This window comes from Lates calcarifer, linkage group LG6, assembly GCF_001640805.2.
Source record: "Lates calcarifer isolate ASB-BC8 linkage group LG6, TLL_Latcal_v3, whole genome shotgun sequence".
NCBI classification, from domain to species: Eukaryota; Metazoa; Chordata; class Actinopteri; family Centropomidae; genus Lates; species Lates calcarifer.
The window spans coordinates 26,793,242-26,819,403 of record NC_066838.1 but is presented as its reverse complement, the minus strand read 5'-3'; the positions used below and the strand labels follow the sequence as shown (position 1 = coordinate 26,819,403).

At 42.9% G+C, this 26,162-nt stretch overlaps 1 protein-coding gene and 11 non-coding genes across 12 annotated transcripts in view; all 12 read left to right on the top strand.

Moving 5' to 3' along the window:
* The window catches only part of itpr3 (inositol 1,4,5-trisphosphate receptor, type 3), a 50,585-nt gene that overhangs the window by 17,608 nt on the left and 6,815 nt on the right, over positions 1-26,162 (top strand). The window contains exons 10-52 of the mRNA XM_051071505.1: positions 70-165; positions 713-757; positions 1,198-1,340; positions 1,436-1,535; positions 2,192-2,352; positions 2,530-2,671; positions 2,786-2,947; positions 4,555-4,727; positions 4,837-4,956; positions 5,258-5,339; positions 5,442-5,557; positions 5,687-5,938; positions 8,432-8,576; positions 8,678-8,822; positions 9,603-9,817; positions 10,149-10,269; positions 10,649-10,703; positions 10,822-10,987; positions 13,111-13,278; positions 15,703-15,768; positions 17,130-17,249; positions 18,211-18,333; positions 18,427-18,627; positions 18,715-18,830; positions 19,131-19,266; positions 19,558-19,683; positions 19,787-19,912; positions 20,051-20,171; positions 20,257-20,438; positions 20,812-20,960; positions 21,057-21,165; positions 21,646-21,739; positions 21,924-22,099; positions 22,181-22,340; positions 22,521-22,738; positions 23,394-23,594; positions 23,678-23,788; positions 24,196-24,291; positions 24,497-24,604; positions 24,691-24,774; positions 24,867-24,977; positions 25,466-25,658; positions 25,754-25,873. Of these exons, the coding sequence (XP_050927462.1) occupies positions 70-165; positions 713-757; positions 1,198-1,340; positions 1,436-1,535; positions 2,192-2,352; positions 2,530-2,671; positions 2,786-2,947; positions 4,555-4,727; positions 4,837-4,956; positions 5,258-5,339; positions 5,442-5,557; positions 5,687-5,938; positions 8,432-8,576; positions 8,678-8,822; positions 9,603-9,817; positions 10,149-10,269; positions 10,649-10,703; positions 10,822-10,987; positions 13,111-13,278; positions 15,703-15,768; positions 17,130-17,249; positions 18,211-18,333; positions 18,427-18,627; positions 18,715-18,830; positions 19,131-19,266; positions 19,558-19,683; positions 19,787-19,912; positions 20,051-20,171; positions 20,257-20,438; positions 20,812-20,960; positions 21,057-21,165; positions 21,646-21,739; positions 21,924-22,099; positions 22,181-22,340; positions 22,521-22,738; positions 23,394-23,594; positions 23,678-23,788; positions 24,196-24,291; positions 24,497-24,604; positions 24,691-24,774; positions 24,867-24,977; positions 25,466-25,658; positions 25,754-25,873 (5,854 nt within the window). The remainder of the gene's footprint in view (positions 1-69; positions 166-712; positions 758-1,197; positions 1,341-1,435; positions 1,536-2,191; positions 2,353-2,529; positions 2,672-2,785; positions 2,948-4,554; positions 4,728-4,836; positions 4,957-5,257; positions 5,340-5,441; positions 5,558-5,686; positions 5,939-8,431; positions 8,577-8,677; positions 8,823-9,602; positions 9,818-10,148; positions 10,270-10,648; positions 10,704-10,821; positions 10,988-13,110; positions 13,279-15,702; positions 15,769-17,129; positions 17,250-18,210; positions 18,334-18,426; positions 18,628-18,714; positions 18,831-19,130; positions 19,267-19,557; positions 19,684-19,786; positions 19,913-20,050; positions 20,172-20,256; positions 20,439-20,811; positions 20,961-21,056; positions 21,166-21,645; positions 21,740-21,923; positions 22,100-22,180; positions 22,341-22,520; positions 22,739-23,393; positions 23,595-23,677; positions 23,789-24,195; positions 24,292-24,496; positions 24,605-24,690; positions 24,775-24,866; positions 24,978-25,465; positions 25,659-25,753; positions 25,874-26,162) is intronic.
* trnak-uuu (transfer RNA lysine (anticodon UUU)) lies at positions 3,125-3,197 on the top strand. The gene has a single exon. It is a non-coding gene; the product is annotated as a tRNA-Lys (tRNA).
* On the top strand, positions 3,792-3,864 carry trnak-uuu (transfer RNA lysine (anticodon UUU)). Its single transcript has one exon. It is a non-coding gene; the product is annotated as a tRNA-Lys (tRNA).
* On the top strand, positions 4,164-4,236 carry trnak-uuu (transfer RNA lysine (anticodon UUU)). The gene has a single exon. It is a non-coding gene; the product is annotated as a tRNA-Lys (tRNA).
* Positions 6,312-6,384, top strand: trnak-uuu (transfer RNA lysine (anticodon UUU)). Its single transcript has one exon. It is a non-coding gene; the product is annotated as a tRNA-Lys (tRNA).
* trnak-uuu (transfer RNA lysine (anticodon UUU)) lies at positions 6,758-6,830 on the top strand. Its single transcript has one exon. It is a non-coding gene; the product is annotated as a tRNA-Lys (tRNA).
* Positions 7,399-7,471, top strand: trnak-uuu (transfer RNA lysine (anticodon UUU)). The gene has a single exon. It is a non-coding gene; the product is annotated as a tRNA-Lys (tRNA).
* trnak-uuu (transfer RNA lysine (anticodon UUU)) lies at positions 7,949-8,021 on the top strand. The gene has a single exon. It is a non-coding gene; the product is annotated as a tRNA-Lys (tRNA).
* trnak-uuu (transfer RNA lysine (anticodon UUU)) lies at positions 11,295-11,367 on the top strand. The gene has a single exon. It is a non-coding gene; the product is annotated as a tRNA-Lys (tRNA).
* On the top strand, positions 11,745-11,817 carry trnak-uuu (transfer RNA lysine (anticodon UUU)). The gene has a single exon. It is a non-coding gene; the product is annotated as a tRNA-Lys (tRNA).
* trnak-uuu (transfer RNA lysine (anticodon UUU)) lies at positions 12,226-12,298 on the top strand. Its single transcript has one exon. It is a non-coding gene; the product is annotated as a tRNA-Lys (tRNA).
* Positions 12,592-12,664, top strand: trnak-uuu (transfer RNA lysine (anticodon UUU)). The gene has a single exon. It is a non-coding gene; the product is annotated as a tRNA-Lys (tRNA).

The following is a 26,162-nucleotide window of genomic DNA, read 5'->3' as shown; positions in this document are numbered from 1 at the left end:
ACACACACACGGTGAGACAGTGAGTTTCAGTGGCGTTAATGTCTCTTTGTGTGCTGATTGGTCCGTCAGGTTGTCCATCATGACCCGTGTCGTGGGGGGGCAGGACACTGGAACAGCCTCTATCGCTTCAAACACCTGGCCACCGGCAACTACCTGGCTGCTGAGGTAACCATGGCAACGCTGGATGGATTGTGTGTGATGAGTGATTTAAAGGCAGTGGAACTGTAACTCACAGATATGGAGAGAATGTTCTACTAATTTAACAAAAATAGAATTTTGTGTTTTTTAATAAATAACATGGCTGCCACTTCTCAACTGTTAGGATGCAAAAATAGTTTGTTTTAATGATTATTTAGCTGCTTCTTAAATCTACTCATTATTTTCTTGATTAACTGATAAATCATTTGTCTAGAAACAGGTCAAGAAACAGTGAAAATGTCTGACAAACGTTCACATTTTAAACCGGCACATATCTGAATGGCTGCCATCAGCTGTGGCCTTTTGTCGTTTTTGTTTAAAAATGACTCAGGTGATTAACTAATTAACAGAATCATTCCTGAGTCATTATTTGCACATGGACTATTTTTTTTAGTTGGTAGCAAAATTATTATTTTATTATTTTATAATTATTACGTACTGAATCTCAACAGTGTTAATTGTTGATGTTGTACTTGGTGGTGTTCTTAGCTACTGTTGTTGTTGTTGTTTGTAGGAGAATCCAGGTTATAAAGGAGACAACGCAGAGCTCTCCTCTTCTGTGAGTTCAGCACTAAAGTTTGAGTTGATTTGAATAAAAAGCTGCTGTTGATGTTCCTGCTCTGTCCTTAACTGACGTCACTTTACCAACAACAGAGAGGCTGACTGATTTAATTCACATCTGACCTTTTATAATGATAAAGTGATGGAGGCTTAGACTGTTGTTATTTCTCCTTCACATACTGTTATTTAAACTAAACTAACAACTAAAACTACCCTCATCAAAGCTGTGAGTTAGAAAAAGATGTTGGACCTTCTCTGATTATCTGGAACCTAAACATAAAACTTTCTGGTATTTTAAGACAAATTTCATGAACTTTCTAAAGCTGTTACATTTTATTACATTTCTGCACAAAAATATTAAATTGTAGAAAATTCTCCTCTGGGGAAATCGTCTCAGTGACTCCCTCAGCCTCACCCTGACCTCTGACCTCTCCATAGATGGATGGTAGTCGTACCAACAAGCGCTCCCACGGCGAGAGGATCAAGTACAAGCTGGTAGCAGTGCCTCATGGGAACGACATCGCCTCGCTGTTCGAGCTGGACCCAACCACGCTGCAGAAGACCGACTCATTCGTACCACGGTAGGAACCACTATGCTTCCTGGTGCTGGGATCAGACCACACTGTGTCACATTAGACAGAGAGCTTGGATCCAAACTGAGCTGGTTTTCTTCCAGAAACTCCTACGTACGACTGAGACATCTGTGCACCAACACCTGGATCCAGAGTACCAACGTCCCCATCGACATAGATGAGGAGAGACCCATCAGACTCATGGTGACTTCTTAGTTTTGCTCAGATAAACTTTGCAGGAGCCACTGTTATTATGATTTGAGCCAGTGTTTACCATGATCAGTCTTAGGTTAGCGTATTAGCATGCTAACAATTGCTAATCAGCATAAACACACAATTTACAATTAAGTTATAAATGCTGCATTTGTATAACTTCTTAAAAAGCAGTTACAAAGTGCTCAAAAAATCTAAGAGTGATGGGAATGTAATTAATAGTGGTCACAAAACAAAGTAATAATAATTTGATCTATTTATTTCTATTCTATTCTATTTATTTTTGATCTGAGGATGGCACTACATTAAAATAAAGGGTCAAAGTTATTACAGTTCATCCTGAGGGGAACATGAATATCCGAACCACATTTCATTCATTCATTACAATCCATTCAATAATTTTTGAGATATTTCACCAAAAATCCACAAATGTTAACCTAAAGGTGGCTCTGGAGGACAAGTCAGAGGATCAACAAAGTTAGCAGCGTACATCCTCTGGAGGCCATGAATATCTGTAATTCCATCGTAAACCATCCACATTTTTTTGCTATTTTTCACTCTGGAGTTCTGTTCTGACAAACTGACACTGAAGTTGCTGTCAGTCAGTGTGTGAAGTGTATAGTTATATGAACCTCTGCCTCCTGCAGTTGGGAACATGTCCCACAAAAGAGGATAAGGAGGCCTTCGCCATTGTCTCTGTTCCCGTGATGGAGATCAGAGATCTGGACTTTGCCAATGATGCCAGTGCCATGTTAAGCACCGTGGTGGACCAGTTCAACCAGGGCTTCATCAGCCAGAACGACCGCAGGTATGACACAGTGTGTGAGTGTCTCAGTTTAGGAGCTAGTTAAATAGGAGAGAAGAGTCTGAATTGTTTCCAGATTCTAACCTGCCAAAAGAGAGATTCATGGAAGCATGAGGAGGAGCAGACAGGGAGGCAGGTCCTGAGGAAAAGTTAACATCCCCTGATGTTTTTGTTGCTCAGGTTTGCCATCAAGCTGCTGGAGGACGTGGTTTTCTTTGTGGCTGATGTCATTAACAGCGGTCAGCCAGTCCTGGATGTTGTCATGACCAAAGCTAACAGAGAGAGACAGAAACTGATGAGAGAACAGAACATCCTCAAACAGGTTTGGTCCAAATATTACAAACAAGAAATCAAGTAACAGAGGCAAGAAGTGTTCAGCAACAGTTGTCAAGTAACTATCAGGTAACAGACACAATGTGTGTGATTGTGTGCTCAGATCTTTGGCATCCTGAAGGCTCCCTTTAAAGACCGAGGAGGGGAGGGTCCCCTGCTGCGTCTGGAGGAGCTGGCCGACCAGAAAAACGCTCCCTATCAGTACATGCTCAGACTCTGCTACAGAGTCCTCCGACACTCCCAGGAGGACTACCGCAAGAACCAGGTGAGCTGGAAGATGATGATGAATCCCCCCTCAAGTACAACACATTGCTGCTACAGGACAAAATTTCAATTTTGTATTGACCAGGACATGATCTGCATCCCTTCCTAAACATTAAACCATTATATACCATTTAATTAACATCTGGACATAGTTAGTGTTTCGCTGTAGTCTTACAGAGCCTGGGTAGCTCAGTCGGTAGAGCATCAGACTTTTAATCTGAGGGTCCAGGGTTCAAGTCCCTGTTCAGGCGGTGCACTTTATGTAACAGGCTCTACAGGTGCCTGAAGAAGCTTGTTTGTGGGAATAGCATCAGGCTTCATGTAAGCTACAGATATTACCAACATTAAGCCTTTCTGGTTTGACTTCTTCAAGCCTACAGCCTGCACTCGTTATTTGGTAGCTACGTCTGCACCTTCTTCTTATCAGGTGTTCACATTATAGCACATTATAACTCTTTAGTGGACTTTTAAAAAATATTTTATCTATACAAATAACATCAAGCTTCAGATGCAGTATATAGCAATGAAAGAAGAACCAGAAAAGTATGTTAGGTTGAATCCAAATTACCACTCTCGTGGATTTCTGAACATGCAGAGTTCACTGACTGAAATGTGCCTAGTCCTCATAGAGTTTGGTCATACCTACTGAGATGTGTCTCAAGTGCTCACCATCATATTATTAAATCTTGTGAGTGAGTTCAGCAAGTCAACAAGTCTGCAAGAGCAGGGAAGTGGCAGTTTAGTCTGGTGCTGTTCCACCACAAACATTCAGAGCAGCTTCAATGCTCCAGTTCAAGGACTTGGATGCCAAGCGAGTATTTCCTCTGTGAGGAGCCCAGGTTGAAGCCTGGGTAGCTCAGTCGGTAGAGCATCAGACTTTTAATCTGAGGGTCCAGGGTTCAAGTCCCTGTTCAGGCGATGCACCTTCATGTAATAAGGTGTTCACCTTATTAACAAGTTTATTTACGTATCTACTGTGTAGTATAAAGTAAAACCTACCCCTGTGTTTCTAATGTTACTTGTTTTAAATGGACAATTTCTTGGCTCCACAGGTTTACAGACAGTGTATGATGAATGCCCGGTGATGTAAAGATTATATATTACTTCAACACCAACTGCCAAAATACAGCACAGCCACTGTAGTTAACTATGAATTTATTTGTACTTTGGGATTTGGAACCAGGCGAGTATTTCCTCGATAGGAAGCTTTAAGTGAAGCCTGGGTAGCTCAGTCGGTAGAGCATCAGACTTTTAATCTGAGGGTCCAGGGTTCAAGTCCCTGTTCAGGCGATGCACTTTATGTAACAGACTCTAAAGATGGGCTTGAAGAAGACTCTGTCTGTGGGAGTAACATAAGGTTTCAGAGTTTAATCTCAAATAGGCTTTTCATGGTTGCATAAAGGATAAAGAAAGAAAAGATAATGATGGACATACTGACTGGTTGATAGAACGATCACCTTCAGTGTCCATTTTGTAGCTGTTCTGGAACTTTCAAATGAAATTTAAGAGGGTTCCGGATAGTTTGAGGTCAAGATTCACTGATTCACTGATGTGAAAGAGGCAAAATACAAAACCTCCTCCACTCTCTCATCCTCCTCCTCCCACCAGGAGCACATAGCGAAGCAGTTCGGTGTGATGCAGAGTCAGATCGGTTATGACATCCTGGCCGAGGACACCATCACCGCCCTGCTGCACAACAACCGCAAACTGCTGGAGAAACACATCACCAAGACTGAGGTGGAGACCTTTGTCAGCCTGGTCCGCAAGAACCGAGAGCCCAGGTACACACAGAGGAGGGGGGAGACACGAGTGGGGGAAGGGTTGGCATGTTGTTGTTGTTGCCGTTGGCTTCCTGTGCAACGCTCATCTATTTTGTGTTTGTGTGTACAGGTTTCTGGACTATCTGTCAGACCTGTGTGTGTCCAACAACGTGGCCATCCCTGTCACTCAGGAGCTCATTTGCAAATGTGTGCTTGACCCCAAAAACCAGGATATCCTCATCAAGACAGAGTGAGGACAGAGGGAGGGATGACCTTTAACCCCTCAAAAACAAACAATCTCTGCTTTATCTTATTGTATGTTACACTGGATGGGGAATAATTTGATGTTTTCATTGATGAGTTGCAGATGACCAAAAAAGTATTTGCATTTTCATAAAATAATCAAGATAAAAGCTAAGTTTGCATTAGCAAGTTATCTGAAACGAGTAGAAATCTTAAGCCGCTAGCTATGCCAGCCTCTAAATCATGCTTTTCATGTCAACGTGTTAAAACTTCTGCTCTGCTTTGCTTCTGTTTTTCATTGCCTCCAGGCGTCGTGTCCCAAAAGAAGCGCCCCCCGGTGGTGGTCAGGGAGAGTACATGGGGATGGATGACTATGGAGATGAGGATGAGGTAAGTCTGCCAGCATATCATGTCAGTCACTGCAAATTCAAAGAGGTCGCAGAGTTTCGAAAGACAATTCTGTGGTCATGATGTTCTCGACTCTGTCTGTAGGTGTGGCTGGTGTGGACAGACAAGACCAATGAGAAGCAGGAGAAGAGCATCAGACAGCTGGCTCAGGAGGCGAGGCAGGGAAATGCTCATGATGAGAACGTCCTCACCTACTACAGGTAGACGCACACAGAGGGGTCACCCACTGAGTCCCTGAATGGACAGACAGGCAAAAATTTGTGAGTTCCACTGTTAAATGTTTGTTGCAGATGACATTATTAACGTGTTTACTCTGTGGACCTCCTCAGGTACCAGCTGAAGCTCTTTGCCCGCATGTGTTTGGACCGTCAGTATCTGGCCATAGATGAAATCTCCAAGCAGCTGGATGTGGAGCTCATCTTTCTGTGCATGATGGATGAAACGCTGCCCTTTGACCTCCGGGCCTCGTTCTGTCGCCTCATGCTCCATGCCCATGTGGACCGAGACCCTCAGGAACTGGTGACCCCTGTCAAGTTTGCCCGCCTCTGGACGGAGATCCCAACCTCCATCACCATCAAAGAGTTGGTAGATTTTAATACTTCTGCAACATGTTATGGTGATTGTTGTATCTTGTTTTCTGTCCTGCCTGATTGGTTGTTCTGATTTTCTTGCATGAAGCTTGAGCAGCTCAGTTGGTAAAGCATCAGATTTTTAATCTGAGGGTCAAGGATTCAAGTCCCTGTTGAGAGTATTCACTTCCTTTCTTCATAAATCTGCAGGGTTGTTTACAAGGCCTGTGTGCAACTTGGTCAGTTGCTGCTACAGGCCAGAATTTTCATTTTGTATTGACCAGGACACGACCTCCATCCCTCCACTTTATTATGGAAAACAGTAAGGTGTCACCATTTGATTGACATCTGGACATCTTAAAGTGTTGCAACGTAGTCTTACAGAGCCTGGGTAGCTCAGTCGGTAGAGCATCAGACTTTTAATCTGAGGGTCCAGGGTTCAAGTCCCTGTTCAGGCGATGCACCTCTATTTAATCAGGTGTTTACATTATGAACTCTGCAGTAGAGAATCAAACCTCAGATGAATTATATAGAAATGAAAGAAGAGCCAAAAAGTAAGTATGTTAGCTTGAAATTACCACCTCGTTTGTGGATTTCTGAAAACACAGAGTTGGCTCGTACTGACTGAAATGTGCTTAGTCCTCACCGAGACAAGTGTTCACCATCATACATCAAGTCTTGTGAGTGAGTTCAGCAAGTCAACAAGTCTGCAAGTGCAGGGAAGTGGCAGTTTAGTCTGGTAGTGTTCCACCACAGACATTTAGAGCAGCTTCAGTGCTCCTGTTCTGGGATCTTGACACCATACAAGTGCTTTCTCAAGCTTAAACTGAAGCCTGGGTAGCTCAGTCGGTAGAGCATCAGACTTTTAATCTGAGGGTCCAGGGTTCAAGTCCCTGTTCAGGTGATGTACCTCCCTTTAATCAGAGCTTCAACATTATATAGAAGGTAGTTTTGATGCAGTGTAGTAAGTAAAACCCATCCTTGGTGAGTCTTGTCTGGCTGCAGACTTCTACACGACTTCCATCATATGCAATGGGATGTCTGAAGTGTATTGAACATACTAAGTCTTCAACACCTCCATCTTTTCAGGTGTTCATGTTATAAACTCTGCAGGTAAGCATGCTTAAGGCTCAAGGTTAAGGAACTCTTCCCTGTCCTCATGGCTTTCTTGACAGTGGGAGCAACAAAGTCCAAGCATTTTCATCCAATTATTAATATGGTGTTGTTCCACCACAGGTGTCCAGACCAGCTTCAGTGCTTCATCATAGATTACCCAGGTCTGCAGAATCTTGATCTGTCTGTCAGACTGTTGTCAGATTGAATGACAAGAGCCTGGTGAAGTAAAGATTATACATTTCTTGGATGGCAACTACCAAAATAGAGCACTGTCACTGTAGTTAATTATGGATTCATATATAATCTGGAATTTGGACACCAAGCAAGTATTTCCTCCATAGGTATCCCAAATTGAAGCCTGGGTAGCTCAGTCGGTAGAGCATCAGACTTTTAATCTGAGGGTCCAGGGTTCAAGTCCCTGTTCAGGTGATATACCTCCCTTTAATCAGAGCTTCAACATTATATAGAAGGTAGTTTTGATGCAGTGTAGTAAGTAAAACCCATCCTTGGTGAGTCTTGTCTGGCTGCAGACTTCTACACGACTTCCATCATATGCAATGGGATGTCTGAAGTGTATTGAACATACTAAGTCTTCAACTAGAGGCAAGTATTCAGTTTAGTATGGTTGTGTTTCACCACAAGCCTTTAGAGCTGCTTCAATGCTCTGGTTTAGGGATCTGGATGCCAGTTGAGTTTGGTCATACCCACGAGATGTGCCTGAAGTGCTCAACATCATAACATCAAGTCTTGTGAGTGACTTCAGCAAGTCAACGAGTCTGCAAGTTCAGGAAAGTGGCAGTTTAGTCTGGTGGTGTTCCACCATAAGCATTCAGAGCAGCTTTAATGCTCCAATTTTAAGATTTGGATGCCAAGTGAATATTTATACCATGGGAAGTAGGGCTTGAAGCCTGGGTAGCTCAGTCGGTAGAGCATCAGACTTTTAATCTGAGGGTCCAGGGTTCAAGTCCCTGTTCAGGCGATAGACTATTGTCTAATCTTGTGTTTACATTATAAAAACTGCAGGTAAGTGTGCTCTCACACTTGATGAATTGTGTATTTGGGCTCTTCCCTATCCTCATGAGTTTCTTGTCAGTGTGACGGGCAAGTCCACAAGTCAACAATTCTGCAAGTGCAGCAAAGTCAGATCATTTTGATTCTACTTTTAATATGGTTTTATTCCACCATAAGCATCCAGAGCAGCTTCAGTGCTTCTTGTCACAGAGTCCCCAAGTCTGCAGTGTCTTTCTTTTCAGGTGTTAACACCATAAAGAAAAGGGGAAATTGAAGTTCAACCATGTTTCGCATTCTTCACCAACACCTTCAGTGTTTACCATGCCAATGGTCACTGATCAGTTACGGTAATTTACTCATGATGTCTGTTATCCTCAGTTATGACTCCAACATGGACGACAGCAGAGACAACAAGAAGAACCGTTTCTCCAACACCATGGCGTTTATGGAGGAGTATCTGAACAACGTCCTGAACGATGACCTGCCGTTCCACAATGAGGAAAAAAACAAACTCACATATGAGGTCTGTCTCTACTCTTCTTCTTTCTCATTTCACAACTTTCTCCGTCCCTCAGTCTTCCTCTTTCCTCCTGTGATCACTTCCTCTTTTTCTTTTCTTCCCAGGTGGTGAGTTTGGCCAGACATTTGATCTACTTTGGTTTCTACAGTTTCTTTGAGCTGCTCAGACTCACCAGAACCCTGCTGGGCATTATTGACTGTAGACCCAATCCTGGACACGCTGGGCTATTATTCAATGATGATGGATCAGGTACTCCTTGAACGATTATTGTTAACATCTAACAAATACAGGGTGTTCTTCTATGATGATTTTTCTTTCAACTTCAATGCAGTCAAGTTATTTTAGTGTCAGCTTAGTGTCAGAACCACTCTGCTTGGACTGAACGTTAAGAGTGTTAAATGTCAACTTTGTTCCTATAGATCTCTTGTTCAAGCTCTTTGTTGCTTTTGCCAGAGCTGACCCAACCAGACTCTTCTTTTTAATAAACTCACTTGTTTTTAAATAAACTCATCCAGTTTGTCATCAGAAGAAGGTGAATATGTAGTTCAAAGTACACGTTGGTGTACTTTGAACTACATACTGCTTAAATTATGTTAAATCCAGGTAGTTTAATTCTTGAAAATCATTCTCCCTGGTTAGCTTTTCAAAACATTTCAGTCACTTCTTTGTTATTCTCAGGGTCGTTGAGGTCACTTGTGAGTCGTTAGGTCATGTATAGCACCTTTTGGGAGTTGTGAGTGTCAGCTGAATAGGTGTGAAAAACTGCCTGTGAATGGGTGTCCGGATGGTAGTGTAAACAGCTAGTAAGACACTCCCCAGCAGTCAGCACAACTAAAAGAGTACCCCTGAACAAGCTGTGAAACATTTTGTAGAATAAAGCAGCTAATTGTTTGAGATGATGTCAAAGAACCTCCATAGACTTCAATGATAAGATCATTTTAGTGCCAAAGACACCCATAGCTCATTAGCTATACACTGTATATTTCATATACAGTCTAGACATTAACATTTCCATCTTTTTCTCTGAAGGGAAGAACGTGAAGCGCTCCATACATGGGATGGGTCAGATGATGTCCACCATGGTCCTCAACAGGAAGCCATCCATATTTGGAGGTTCAGGTGCCAGAGGGGCAGGGCTGGGGGCGGGGCTGGTGCTTGATGGACAGAGAGGCAGTAAAGACAGTATCGACAAGATGGACCTGACAGTCATGGACACTAAGCTGAAGATACTGGAGATATTACAGGTAACTAATGTCGAAAAAATAACTATATGAAATATACACTCAGTGGCAACTTTATTGTGGTACATTTCCACAAGATAATGTAATCCAATGCAATAGCTGGATTATAATACCCATAATGTTGATGATTTTTTTGACACTGTCATAAAGGTGTTCATTCATTTGTGTTTTCACATTGAGGTGTTTCTAATATTCTGACCCCCCTCATGTACAATTATAGGGAAGACTTAACACTCTTTTAACTCTCTTTTAAAGAGAAAATATTATCCACTCTAGTACTACAAACAAAATCAGTCTGAACAGTGAAACTGAACTGAACTCTGCTCTTCATCAGTTCATCCTGAACGTTCGTCTGGACTACCGCCTCTCCTTCCTGCTGTCTGTCTTTAAGAAGGAGTTTGTGGATGTTTATCCAATGGCTGATGCTGATGCCACTACTAATATGGAGCATGCAGGTACAAGTGCAACACATACATACACAGAGCCACTGGGAACACACTCAGATTCCTTATTATTAAAGTTGCGTTGTTACTTTTCCCAATGCTTCCAGACATCCCAGTCAACATGGAAACAACAGGTAGAACTCAGATAAATGCTAAACTGTCATTTTAGAGTAATGATGTGATAAATCTCAAGTCTGTGTTTACACTTAAGGTAGTTTTTGTCCATCTTTTTGTTCTTTTTTTTTGGTTGGCTGCTGATGTCTGCCTTTAAAGTGAAAACATATTTTGTTTGTTTGTGTTCCTTATCAAAGCCACCTGTGCGTATATATGGAAATAACCGTCTAGAGCTTCAGTCCTGATACTGCTTAACTGTGTGTTCATCTTTCCTCAGCCACCATCAACCTGCAGCACATTGGAGAGCAGGCAGAGGCCATGTTTGGAGTTGGGTATGTAATTCTGGACTTGATACATACATGGAGTCTTTCTTTTAAAAAAACCTGCTTCAGTGTTAACTTTTGTAGGGGCATTTTTAGAACAATTTGAATTTTGTGTGTGTTTATACAGTAAGGGGAATAGTATCTTGGAAGTGGATGATGAAGGCGGTCGTATGTTCCTGCGAGTGCTGACCCACCTCACCATGCATGATTACCCTCCCCTGGTGTCTGGAGCCCTGCAGCTGCTCTTCCGACACTTCAGCCAGAGACAGGAAGTGCTTCACACCTTTAAACAGGTACACACATACACACAAACATACAGAATTCTAATGGTGCTCACTCTTAAGGTGATAAATGTCCACTGGTTATAAGCCAAAATCTGAATTGTTTTCCCCAAACATCACACTTGGGGAGATTCAATGTATTACTGTTGACAACATTATGTTACATTGCCAGGAATCCATGACTTAGGTCATTGACCCATTGAGTCCCTGTGTTGACTGTCAAAATAGAGCACTGTCAATGTAGTTAACTATGCATTCATATGTAATTTGGAATTTGGACTCCAGGTGAGTATATCCTCCAGAGGAAATGTCGCTTGAAGCCTGGGTAGCTCAGTCGGTAGAGCATCAGACTTTTAATCTGAGGGTCCAGGGTTCAAGTCCCTGTTCAGGTGACCTGCTTCCGTCTATTGATCTTTATAAACAAGATAATTTAGGTGCCGTATATAGACATTAGAGTTCCACCATACATGTCTCAAGTGTTGACTGTCATCATGTCAAGGCTGTTAGGGAACTCTGACCTCACTTGTTATCATGGATATAAAGGTTTGGTGAAATTTGCACCCTGAGCAGACTCCTAAGTTTGCAGAGAGTTTGCCTAAAACTGCTCTTACTCAATGAATTATGTATTTCTGTAGTTCCCTCTCCCAGTGGGTTTTCTTGGCAATGTGTTCAGCAAGTCGACAAGCTGATAAATGCTCAAGCTTCAATGCTCTGTTTTTGGGATCTTGACACAAGGCAAGTATTTTCACCAGAGGAAGTTCTAAATGAAGCCTGGGTAGCTCAGTCGGTAGAGCATCAGACTTTTAATCTGAGGGTCCAGGGTTCAAGTCCCTGTTCAGGCGATGTTCATATTACAAACTTTTTGTATGGTGGTGTTCCATCACAGACATTCAGACCAGCTTCAGTGCTTCTTGTCATAGACTGCTCATGTCCACAGAACTGTACTGAGAGATGAGAAATGAACAGCATTCTTTCCAAAGATATACTCTCATTTGTTGTTTTGATAATGGTGTTGGAGAGATCTGGCTAAAAGCCCCCACACACTGTATCATATCAGTGATCTTACGGCTTCACTGAATGTTGTCACGCTGTGCAGGATTGGCCTTAAGAACCTTGACCTTTCTGTCAGACTGTTGTCAGATTGAATGATGAATGCCTGGTGAAGTAAAGATCATAGTTGGATACCAACTACCTAACTAGAACACTGTCACTGTAGTTGAGTATTTCCTCCATAGGAAGCTGAAATTGAAGCCTGGGTAGCTCAGTCGGTAGAGCATCAGACTTTTAATCTGAGGGTCCAGGGTTCAAGTCCCTGTTCAGGCGATGCACCTACATTTAATTAGAAGTTCACATTATATATAAGGTAGTTTTGATGCAACATATAGAAGAATAACGCATCCTTTCACTGTGCCATATCAGGAATCTTATGCCTTCTTCGAACATTGTTTCATTGTGCAAGATTGAATAATGAATGCCTGGTGAAGTAAAGATTTCATTTTTTTTTATTTACTACCTACCAAAATAGTTCCCTGTTAGTGTAGTAAACTATGCATTCATATAGAATTTAGAATTTAGACACCAGGCTAGTATCTCTTCCAGAGGATCGTCACCTTGAAGCCTGGGTAGCTCAGTCGGTAGAGCATCAGACTTTTAATCTGAGGGTCCAGGGTTCAAGTCCCTGTTCAGGCGATGCACTTCCATTTAGTGTGGCGTTCATTGCAGCAGGCTACAGATGTTTAAGCAAAGCACCATGTACGCTGGTGGCAACCAGCCAGTTTCTCTCTCCCTTTGCTTCCACCATGTTTGATTTTGTTGTATTTTAGTCTATAATTTCCTGGTCAGTCATGTAAAATAAACTTTTTTAGTTATAACTCATGTAATCTTCCCTCCTTTGTCCAGCCTTGAGGTAGGTTGTGATATAGGTTGAGTGAGGATGTGGTGTCTGTGGTGTGCACTAGATGCACCTATGCAAGGGCAAGAAGGTCTCTGCATTTGGATTCAGCTCTTAGCATGGTGTTGTTGTGTTGTTGATGTCCTATTTTGTTTGAATCAGTTGAATGGAAGAAATGCACAAACAGATTGATCGACCAACCCACTATAAGCAGAACACCCATGTATATCTTGTGCACCTGCAGGTCCAGTTGCTGATCTCGGCTCAAGACGTAGAGAACTACAAGTTGATCAAGGCTGATCTGGATCGACTCCGGACGTTGGTAGAGAAATCTGAACTTTGGGTGGAGAAGAAGGGCTCAGGAGGAGGGGATGGGAAGAAGGACAAGAAAGACAAGAAGGAGAAAGGAGAGGTACGGTGCAGAAACATGATTATCATCATCTCTATCTATATGACCAGAGATAAATATTGCAAAGGTGAAAAAGCTAAAACTAAAATAACAGTTTTTGAGAGTATAGAATTTCAGGATCACATGTAGAAATGTAAAATTCCTAACACTTGGTTAGAACATATGTTGACGCACTTGTGAATCATGGAATAAAAGCATTATGTTTTTCTGACAGCTAAGAAATCTTTGAAATATACCGATGCAAATAAACCATTACAAGGCTTCATCAGGGTGTTAAACAACAGAGTTAACATTTAAGACATAAATTTCTTCATTTTCTTCACTTTGTCCCACATTCCAGTTCTGTTTTAAAACTATTAATAAATTCTCAAAGAAAGCATTGTCCTAGCCATTTAGACTATTTTTGATTTTTGTCATTCCACTCGTAATAGTATCTATTAGTTGCTCATTAATTGAGATTTACTGGTATGTTTTTACAAATCAATTATTTTCTTCTCAATTTTCGCAGTATTTATATTGCATATCATGTGCATATAGTTTTCATTATTAGTTTTCTGTTCATAGTGATTCACTGTAGGCATATACAGTATCATATCACCTATAATATTCATGGTTAAGGTGAAGTCATTCTTTTGTTTTGACACCTTGATGAAGGCTTGGGTAGGCTAACACATGTTGGTGTCCTAGAAAAATGTAGTTGTCTACATAATGGATTTGTTCTCAGCTAAATCCACCTGAGTGCCTGGACATTGTAATGTTTATGTTCCTGATGCAACAAATATGTCTGGGTCATATCTGAAATTAGAATAAAGTTTTTGAAAAAATTGTTTAGGAAGCAAGAGAGATGAAAAGGCAGTGAATAGTGCAGTATCGTCAGCATATGGATTTAGTTTGTTCAAGAAACTCATGTTACTGTTACTCCATAATTGTTGTCTAACTTCCAAAACTAACCATAACTAATGGGTGTGATCTTAATGTGTAGATGGCTGAGTGATTTTCCAAGCTGCTGTAAATAACTACATAACAACTAACAGTGTATCACCACTAACTCAAAGTCACCATCTAAACCAGAATAATAACCATTTTCTCTGTAGAAGATTAACATTTTTAATCAGAATATTACTCATTAACTTAAACTACTAAACTGAAACTGAAAGATATGTTGTTCCTCTTAATCTTTGCATCCTGGTTTTTGAACTTACTGTACTTAACTTTGGTGTGGGGCTTGCTGGTGTCTCAGATAGCTAAGGTGCAATTACATGGTCCTGGTTTCAGATTTGTTTTGGGACTTGTGTTGCATGTCATGCCTCCTTGTCTGTCCTTATTGTTCCTTTCTACTGTGAAATATGGCACAATGCTCCAAAATGTCTTTATAGCACCATTTTGTCATTGTCATACATCTTATACACACTTAAACTGCATGTCAAACTATTAAAACAATAACCAATAACAAGGAGCAATCCAGTCATGTTCTGGTCAAACACTAATCTGATAATCAGATTGACCTGCCTTCTTTCTGGGACATTGATTAATTTAGTTTTGTTTTGTACTAACCAGTCAACAGTGACTTCTCAGCTCCACCATGTCATTTTTAGCTGACTAGAAGGTATTGTAGCAGTTGTTAGGGAAGTGTTAGTGTTTTCCACAACAATGAAAGCTATTAACAGTTGTTATGTTTGTAAGTTGACATTCAACAGCTTCCACAGCTACAAACATCTCATCCACACTTTTTGGCCCATTTTTTTGGTTGCTGTTTTTCATAGATATCAATAGGTAGCACGCTACATAGGAAAGTCTACACTCTACATTTCGCTTGCAAAGTTCTCGTTAGTTGACTGTGTGAATTGCTGAACAAATTGAAAATGCTGATAGCTACTCAGAGGTCTCAAAAATGAAGACAAAACTTACAACACACCACAACATTTTCTGTGTTGTGAAGCCTGAGACAAGTAATTTTTGTGTTCAGGTAGCCCTTTATTCATATCAAAATTTACATGATAGTTTAAGGTGTACATGATGTAAATTTATTCATCTGTTCATGTCTGCAAGGCTCCACATGGACATCTTAGTGGACTTCAATGTGCATCTCAGAGTTTATGATTGATATATCATGTTATATTCACATCTGCAGTCGACCCTACTGTCCATGTCTGTTTTGGAGCATATCCAGTCCTTAATGAATGGATCTGAAGAGTCACAACCACAGTTTAATGTCCTCAATGTCAGAAAAAATAAGAGTGTTCCCTACTAACAGCACATTTTAACGAAATAATCACTGTGAAGGAAGTCATGCTCATCACTTCAGTGTGTTGTATTAGATATAACACATATGTTGTGATAAGCAGTAGTTTGTGATTCAAGTGTGTATAATGCAGTACCATACCCAGAGAAAACTGCATATGCTGTCTTACCCTCTGCATCCTGCAGGGTCCGTCAGAGGAAGCAACGCCTAAGAAGGAGAAGGGCAATGAGAACTACCAGCAAGTCAAAGAGGTGAGAACACTCGTTCATTTGTGTTTCTTCAAGTGGTAATCTGTTTTTTGGGTGTCCATCTCTGCTGTGGTGTTTCTGCAGTGTGCTTATCAGAGATCACCTGTCACCTGTGATGTGTCTTTCTGTTGATAACGTTCGTTAAGTGGTGCTCTTGTTGCCGCTTCATGTGGTGGCTTTCACTGCTCACATTAATTACATTTATTTTGTTTTTTTTTTTCACTCTGGATAACAGCATCACAAATGTAAATAGAGAAGACAATCAAAAGATAGGTTCTAATTTTTTTAAATCTATCTTCATGCAACACTCTCATGCCCATACAGTACAGAAACTGAAAGAGTTGTTGGTGTGTGTCATCATTCCTCCTGTTTAAACTGGCAGTGAAGTGATCTCTTCCTGATACGACTACACTGTAAGAAATGAAGGAAATCCAGTCCTTGTTTTGTGTAAAAATACATTCTAAAGTTCAGCCAATAAAAATAATTATTTGTCTTTTCTTTCACCTGATTGATTATCACTTCCAAGTATTTGATTGTTCAGTTGCCACTGTGTGTCCAGTCTTCAGGTCCCAGATCCTGAATTTCTTTGTTCTTTTGATCAAGTTCAACTTTCAGTCCGTTTATGTTTTCACTCACATGCTTTGTCAACAAATCACACAAAGTCTTCACATTGGAATTTAGTAATCAACTTTAATTAGCAAAAGTCTCCAAAAGTGTTTTCAACTCATCCTCAGACTTGACTTTAAAAAAGAGAAAAACTAAGCCTGCTATTCCTGAAAGTAACAACAAACAAAAGTTACAATACAACTCTAATTTTGAGTTTCATATTTGTTTATGTCATTATTTGAAAACGTTTTTAAGCTTAAAAAGTGAAATACAAAGATTTTTAAAAATAATTTGTCACATTTCTCTGAATGATCATATCATTCTTCTCTCATTTTGGAAACTTTGGGTCCTAATTTATTTTTGACGTTGTGCAATAATTGTTTTAAAATCTACCAACCCTCTGACTTCTAGAGCCATTAATAAACAGTGGGTTCATGGGCTCTGGAACAGTCCATATGTCTCTCTTTTGTCATTAGATAGATAGATATACATTACATACAGTCCCAAAATCTGGTTTTATTCTTTCAGCCATAGCATTATTTAAGGCCAAACACTGAGCATTGGGAAAGAATTCTATGAATTGAAGTTAATTATATGAACATGCTAAAGTGAAATTGTGCCTCTATAAGCCAGTAGGTTCCTTTCCTTTAGAAACAATTAAAGTAAAGAATGGTTGACAAACATATCAATCAGAAAAGAGGAAGATTCTCTGTCATTTTAACTCTCCCCCTCTGTCCGTTCTCTCATCTCATCTGTAGATCCTGGAGAGGCTGAATAAAATGTGCAGCAGTGGTGTTTGGAAGAAGCAGCAGAGGTTGTTGAAGAACATGGGAGCTCATAAAGTCATGCTGGACCTGCTGCAGGTGTCCTACGACCAGGTAAGACTGGTTACTGCCAAAAGAAAAGACATTTTAACAGAGCTATGGATGATTCACTGATGCTACAGTTGTTGCTGCCTTTGGCCTTTTAGAGAATTATAGCTTTAGCTTTTGACACTTTTTTGTTTTCTGCCTCTAAAATCCAGTTTTCTTCATGAGATGAAACTAATCAGATGGATTCAGGATTGTTGTGGTCCTGTCCAGGGCTGCAGTCTTATTGTACAGTTACCAGAGTAAATGTATGGTTTCATATATTTATTTATATATATTTATTATATATTTGTCTCTTTCTTTAGGCTTTTTGGAAAAATATAACTTTTATTTAAACAGAGATGCAATGAATTTACTTTTTACACTATTTTCTCCTCTGAGTGTGTTGGAATAAAATCTGATATTGCTTCTTATTTCAGTGGAATCTCACAGTGTTTCACACAGGAGATGTTTTATCTGTTATTCAGGACGACGGTGGACTCAGGACTTCCCAATTACATTTTCTGAGCATGTCTGGACTGTGTCACGTCCTGTATTTATTCCAGTGTTAAAAGATATCTGGACAGGCATAAACCCAGAGCTGAGGAAATGAGCCTCAATTAACAAAGTTAAACCAAATTACTGGCTGCCTGTGATGGAAAACCTGCTCTTCAAGGTCATCAGGCTGGACCAGACAGGTTTTATGGAACCTGTACTTGGTATAAAACACATCAGTCCCTGATCATCAGGGTTCAGGTCACTGAGTCAGCTCCACAAAATGAAGTGAAAACAAAAACAAATTCCTCCACATCTCCCTCTCTCCCTCTCTCTCTCTCTCCCTCTCTCTCTCTCTCTCTCTCTCTCTCTCTCTCTCTCTCTCTCTCTCTCTCTCCCTCTCTCTCTCTCTCCCTCTCTCTCTCTCTCTCTCCCTCTCTCTCTCTCTCTCTCTCTCTCTCCCTCTCTCTCTCCCTCTCTCTCTCTCTGTCTGCAGAACGATGTGAAGATGCAGGAGATCATCAGGTACACTCACCTGTTCCTGCAGAAGTTCTGTATGGGGAACCAGGAGAACCAGACTCTGCTCCACAAGAACCTCAATCTCTTCCTCAACCCCGGGGTACAAAGCTTTTTAACTGATGGAGTCAGTTAGAAGAAAATCAGATATTTGTTATTGTGGTAGATAATACAGAACTGTCCTCCTCCTGTGCAGCTGCTGGAGGCTGAGACAGTGCAGCACATCTTCAGTAACAACTACCAGCTGTGCAGTGAGATCTCAGAGAGCGTCCTGCAGCACTTCATCCACTGTCTGGCCACGCACGGCCGCCACGTCCAGTACCTCAACTTCCTCCACACCATCATCAAGGCCGAGGGCAAGTATGTGAAGAAGTGTCAGGACATGATCATGACCGAGGTGAGGACGGGGACGAGGACGAGATGAGACGTGTCAAACTGTCGTCCTGTTTTTATGCTGATGTGTTGATGTCCGTTCTCTCTGTAGCTGACCAACGCCGGCGAGGACGTCGTCGTCTTCTACAACGACAAAGCCTCCTTCAACACCATGTTGGAGTTGATGGCGGAGAGCAGGGAGGGGGTTAGCGAAAACAGCCCGCTCAGGTAACCACGGCAACGCCTTAACCTCAGTGGAAAGATGTTAATGGCAAACCAGCAGCAGTTAGCATCACCCTGAATGTCCTGAATGCAGTTTAGTCGTGATCCGTCTGATCTACAGACATGTCCTGTGTTTATTCACCACTGATGTGAATGAAACATTCACATTTCATTATGGATTTTGGATCGACCTGCAATACTAGTTTTTCTGACCTTTATCACTTCCAGCGTTGCTGTCTACCACCAGCAGATCTTCATGTGTTTCATCAGAAAATGTAAATGTAGAGAACGTGTTCGTCCCTGCAGGTATCACATCTCTCTGGTGGAGCTGTTAGCAGCCTGTGCAGAGGGGAAAAACGTTTACACTGAGATCAAATGTACCTCGCTGCTGCCTCTGGAGGACGTGGTCAGAGTGGTGACACATGAGGACTGCATCACAGAGGTACAGAGTGTGTCTGAGTGTGTGTGTGTGCAGCTCGTTATTTTTATTCAGCTCCACCTCAGTCTTGTTACGACTGGCTTTGCCCACACACATCCCATCAAACCACACCGCAGTGAAACTAAAGCCCAAATGGTTTTCTACTCTCTCAGCTGTGCAGTTATTACTGAGGTTCAGTGAAGTAGGTCCATGTGAATATTGTTAGTGAGTTAAAGTTCTGAAACCTCTGTGTGTGTGTGTGTGTGTGTGTGTGTGTGTGTGTGTGTGTGTGTGTGTGTGTGTGTGTGTCTCCAGGTGAAAATTGCCTATGTGAACTTTGTGAACCACTGCTACGTGGACACAGAGGTGGAGATGAAGGAGATCTACACGTCCAACCACATCTGGAAACTGTTTGAAGACTTCACAGTGGACATGGCGCGGGTAACAGCAGCGCTCCTCACAGGAATCAGCTTCTTTCTCTCGGTCCTCAGTTTCACAGTTAGGTTTGTGTGTTTGTCTGACGCTGAGGTTTTCTCGTCTGCAGGTTTGTAACAAACGAGAGAAGCGTCTTTCTGATCCCGTCCTGGAGAAATACATCATCAACGTGGTGTTTGACACCATCAACGCCTTCTTCAGCTCGCCGTTCTCTGAAAACAGCACCTCCCTGCAGGTCAGGAACTGCAGCTGGTTTTCTTCATTTCACAGATTTATTTCTTTTTCACACGTGTTGTTCATTTACTCACTCACCATTTTACTTTATGTGACGGTTGTCTCTCTGTCTCTCTGTCTCTCTGTCTCTCTCCGTCAGACTCATCACACCATCGTCACTCAGCTGCTCCAGTCGTCCGTCAGGCTGCTGGACTGTCCCTGGCTGCAGCAGCAGCACAGAGGACAGGTGGAGACCTGCATCAAGACCCTCGCCATGACAGGTAACACACACACACACCTGGCTCCACCCACAGAGGGAAGAATCTCTCCACTGCGCAGACTGACTCTCTCTCTCTCTCTCTTTAGCTAAGAGTCGCTCCATCTCTCTTCCTCTGGACCTGGAGGCTCAGATCAGCTCCATGTTGTCTACGTCTGCTCTCAACTCTCTGTCCCGCACCAACCCAAACTACAAATCCTCCTCCCGATCCTCCAGACCCATCGCTCCCAGCAACCCCTGGGACTACAAGAACATCATAGAGAAACTACAGGTACACAACACTGTGCTGATTCCTTCATGTAAAACAAGTAAAAAATGTTCTGATATGATATACAGTGTATCATTATTTTATTATTGTTTTGAATCATTAGCCTCATTTGCACTGGATCATTACCTGTTCTGGTCCAGGTGAACTGTCTCCATTAAAAATAGTTGAATTATCTATTAGCAGCTTCTGTTTCCAGTGGAAACATGGATGTACAGTCTGTCACTGTTCAGCTCACATCAGATCTTTATTTTCCCTCAGGGGGAAAATTGATTTGCAGTAGGACAAAGAAAGACATGAATGCAACGTGACGTAGAAAAGGATGTAGGACAATCAGTAAAAACAACCATGTGTGTGTGTGTGTGTGTGTGTGATTCAGGACATCATCAACACTCTGGAGGAGCGTCTGAAGCCGCTGGTGAATGCCGAGCTGTCAGTGTTGGTGGACGTCCTCCATCAGCCGGAGCTGCTGTTCCTGGAGGGGACGGACGCCCGGCAGCGCTGCGAGTCTGGAGGATTCATCTCCAAGTAGGTCCAGGTTCTCCTGAGTCCAAAATCTACTGCAGCACTAACACACTGACAGAGGGATGATGGGAAAAAATGTCTGTGTGTGTGTTTGCATAGGCTGATCCAGCACACCAAGGCTCTGATGTCCACAGAGGAAAAGCTGTGTATCAAAGTTCTGAGAACGCTGCAGGAAATGTTGATCAGGACTCTGGACTTTGATGAAAAGGTCAGTCACAGACGAATCACAGCGACTTATTTACTCATTTATTTTTGTTTGAAGTATTTCATTGTGAAACCATTCGCTCTTTAATTCATTTCTCTTCAACAGATTCAGTTTAATAACCAGTAATATACTGATCTCACCTGTTGAGAAATTTAGGACCTTTTGAATTTACAAACCTAACTTTGCATAAACTGATTTGCAGAGACAAATCAGCTAAAATGTTCATCAGGATTTTGTCCAGAATATTTTATTACTCATATTTTATCTTATAGACAGGCAGCAGACAGACAGCAGACAGACAGGCAGCAGACAGACAGACAGACAGCAGACAGACAGCAGACAGACAGGCAGCAGACAGCAGACAGACAGACAGGCAGCAGACAGACACGTCTGGTTTCTTGTTCTTTGACTGTACACATGGATCTGGTTGTATGAGATGAGGGTGAAGTGACTCCCTGTTGATTCTGTGTCGTGTTTTTTCAGGGAATCTCACTGCGGAAAGTTTTACTGCAGAACTACCTGTTTCCAAACAGGAAGAACAACCCAAAGAACGACCTGGCTGAGTTTGGGGCTGCAGGTACGCTGCTTCAAACCGACACCACACACTCCACTAACTCAAACTTGGAACTAAAAGCGTTGATACAGTTGAACTCAGGGTCTGTGAGGTTTAGGACTTTGTGGGTAACCTCTGTAAATATTTGAATCCTGTTCACTTGAATGCTCTTTGGTGGATTCAGATAAAGTGTGTGTGTGTGTGTCAGGCGGGGAGCAGGAGCGGGACTGGGCGGCGGTGGCAGCGGTTCAGTGTCGACTGGACCGAGAAGGAGGAACGAAGCTGTTCACAGATCTGGTGATGAGCACCAAGAACGACAAGATCTTCCAGGAGAGCATCCAGCTGGCCATCTGTCTGCTGGAGGGAGGAAACACTGAGATACAGGTACACACACACACACACACACACACACACTGAGAGCTGTGTGAGGTCACCTGCTGTATAAACCCTGTCGCTCTCCTGCAGAACTCCTTCTACAAACTGATGATGGGCGACAACAAGTCGGAGAAGTTCTTTAAGGTTCTTCACGACAGGATGAAAGAAGCTCAGACCGACATCAAAGCTACAGTTTCTGTGAACGTCGGAGAGATGACGCACAAGGCCAACGAGAAGGAGCTGGAGAACGGTGAGACCTGAAACATCCTGCCTGTTAGATCTGCTCGTTAGGAAGCTTCAGTGTTTGTTGTTCTGCTGCTTTGATTGTTTGGTGTGAGTCTGACACCACACGCCTCCCTGCCTGCTCTGAACATCTGGGTTTAAAACGGTGACTTATCTCATGCTGAGACTGGAACTTTTCTTTCTAAAGGTGGATCTGCAACATTAGTACTCCCTGGTTCGGGAGGTCACCCATTGCTGGTCCAGGGTCAGTCCATCGCCCCGGTTGCAGGCACCTCCGCCCTGCCAGCTCAGCCGGCACCGGAGCAGAGGGAGGTGGAGACGGAGATGGGACCAGCTGTTACCATCATGAAGCCGATTCTGAGGTTCCTCCAGCTGCTCTGTGAGAACCACAACCAGGACCTGCAGGTTAGTTACCGCTAATTAACTGTGTCAGGAAGTCAGGATGTGGCTAGCTTAGCTTAGCTCAGCAGAAAGACTGGGAAACAGGGAGCCTGGCTCAGTCCAAACTTCAAAAATTCACCTCTAAAACTCACTGAGGAACACATGGTGTGTCATTGGTTTCATTCACAGACATGTAAAAATGTGACGTTAGACAGACGTGTTCTCAGGAACGATGAACAGTGTATCCATCCGCCCAGTGCCTCTGTGCAGCCTCTCTGGTTGTAGTGTGGAGGAGGCCAGGTTCACTCTGTGAGGGCAGGTTTTGGTTTTGGACTCTGGACAAGCATGATGTTAGCAAACCTGGCAGCCTCACAGTCACTGCACTGACTGCTGTTCAACAAGTTCCAGCCCGGAACGTCTTCACAAAAGTGGGATTCAGCAGGATTGTAGATGAATTTGGTCCAGAAATCTGTTCCTCTTCTCCCTCCAAGAACTGCTCATGTCAGTGAACAGGTCCAGAGAAAGTTTTGGGCGGTGGAGGAGTTTCACTAGTCAGAGAATACGACAGAGAAGTGTTGGCTGTTTTGTCTATTTGTCTGTTATTTAGTTTGTATCTGTTGACACACTGTGACACATTCAGTCAAAAGAGGCAGAGAACATAACATGTGTGTGTTTCCAGAACTTTCTACGATGCCAGAACAATAAGACCAACTACAACCTGGTGTGTGAGACTCTTCAGTTCCTGGACATCATGTGTGGAAGCACTACTGGAGGTCTGGGCCTGCTGGGCCTCTACATCAACGAATCAAACGTCCACCTCATCACTCAGACGCTGGAGACGCTCACAGAGTACTGCCAGGGCCCCTGCCAGGAGAACCAGGTGAGCGCTCGCAGAGATAAGACTGTACCGCCGAGTTACAGAGGCAGGTAGACTCGTTATTAACGTGTGTGTGTGTGATCTAGACGTGTATAGTGACCCACGAGTCCAACGGCATCGACATCATCACAGCTCTGATCCTGAACGACATCAGTCCTCTGTGTCGGTACCGGATGGAGATGGTGCTGCAGCTGAAGGTACGTTTACATTTCAGTGTTCACACAACGCTGCAACACACACATCCACTGATGAGTGACCAGAGAGCGAAAGAAGAACGAGAACAGTTCGCTTGGTTTTTACTGCACAGGTTTTTCATACAGACGTCTGGAACTTTGGAAGTTTCTGAAATCAGTCGAACCTTTTCCACTTATTTGAAAATGTCTGTGTAATTCAGTTCAGACAACAGAGCCTGCAAACAAAGGTACACACTCCAGGAAGCAGAACATCCACAAACACAGTCTCTAATACAGGACGTTTCTAAATGGTAGAACACAATGACCTGATCTGAGGTCAGAGAAGTGAGCGCAAAAGAGGAAAACCAAATGACGTCAGTAAAATAAATAAGTAAAACAAGTTGTGTATGTGTTGTCTCTCTGGTTGCCAGGACAACGCCTCCAAGCTGCTGTTGGCCCTGATGGAGAGTCGCCACGACAGCGAGAATGCAGAGAGGATCCTGTTCAACCTCCGCCCTCGAGAGCTGGTCAGAGCGTCACTCCTCCATCCCTGTATCCTCCATCTTCTTTATATCTCCTTCTTTCATCCCTCTCTTCCTCTCTTTCTTCTGTTGTAATTTCTTTACATCAAAACACTTCGATGTTTGTTTCAAAGCTTGTCAGTGACTTGTGTTAATCAGTGTTGTTCATATCTGTGTGTGTGTGTGTGTGTGTGTGTGTGTGTGTGTGCAGGTGGAGGTGATAAAGAAGGCCTACCATCAGGAGAGTGAGTGTGACTGTGAGGAGGTGGAGGTTTCTCCTCGGGAGGTGGGACACAACATCTACATCCTGGCTCAACAGGTGACTAAACCCAAGCTCCTCATTGGCTGCCTGGACAGGACGAAGTGTTCCTTTGCAGGTTCCTCACCGTGTGTGTTTGTTTTCAGCTGGCCAGACACAACAAGGTCCTGCAGAACCTCCTGAAACCACCAAAGAAGAATAAAGAGGGAGAGGAGGGAATCTCCTCCATGGTGAGCGTCCGTCCCTCCGTCCACACCCGTCACTGACAGTCACACTGTGATGTCTAACAGTAATGTGTGTGTGTGTGTGTGTGTGTCTGCAGCTGAACCTCAACAACCGTCCCCTGTCCCAGATGTTGAAGTCCACAGCTCCAGCTGCTGTGGTGGAGCAGGACCCACTGGAGTTCTACGACCAGACGACCGCTCAGATAGAGGTACAGGTCCAAACCCTGAACCCCACAGTGCACAGTGGTGTCCCAAAGGAAAAGACCAGGCTTCTGTTACTCTACGTAACACTCAGTCTGATAGACATGAACTTATTTTCTATGTAACAATGAGCAAATTTGCAGATTTTCATAACATAAGGTCTGAAGAAAACAAACTTGTATTTATACTGAAACATGAATAGAAATGTTTAGAGGTGAGTGGTTTCTATAGTCTCCCATCGTGATTTCATTACACGCTCCTTGGTAGCAGCGTTCAAGTCCAGTATGTCTCAGTGGAAGCGCTCACCCTGCTCCCATGTCCTCCTTGAGTTTATCAAAGATTTTCAGGGACGTCCTGCAGCTTCTGGATGCCATCTCTATTATACTCAGATCCATGTGTTCACTGAGGCAGCTGGAACTAAACTAAACAGATTGGAATCGTAGCGTTTGTTATCCGACATCTTCCTGCTGTAATCCTGCGTCTGTAACGTCTTCAGATTGTTCGTGAGGACCGCAGCATGGAGCAGATCGTGTTTCCTGTTCACCCCATCTGTGAGTTTCTGACCGAGGAGTCAAAGTTCAGAGTCTTCAACACCACGGAGCAGGACGAGCAGGGGTCAAAGGTCACGCACTTCTTCGAACAAACCTCCTTCCTGCACGGAGAGATGGAGTGGCAGAAGAAGCTGAGGAGTGAGAACACACACACACACACACAATCATGTTTTCATCCCTGTTTCATCATCATATTGACTGTGTGTGTGTGTGTGTGTGTGTGTGTGTGTCAGGTATGCCGGTGTTGTACTGGTTCTCCAGGAGGATGACTCTGTGGGGAACAATCTCCTTCAACCTCGCCGTCTTCATCAACCTCATCATCGCCTTCTTCTACCCCTACGACTCAGGACAAGGTATGACTGAAAACTACTGCTACTGCTACTGCTACTACTGCTACTGCTACTACTGATACTACTACTGCTACTACTACTGCTACTACTGCTACTACTGCTACTGCTACTACTACTGCTGCTACTACTACTGCTACTACTGCTACTACTGCTACTACTACTACTGCTACTACTACTACTGCTACTACTACTGCTGCTACTACTACTGCTACTACTACTACTGCTACTACTGCTACTACTGCTACTACTACTGCTACTGCTACTGCTACTACTACTACTGCTGCTACTACTA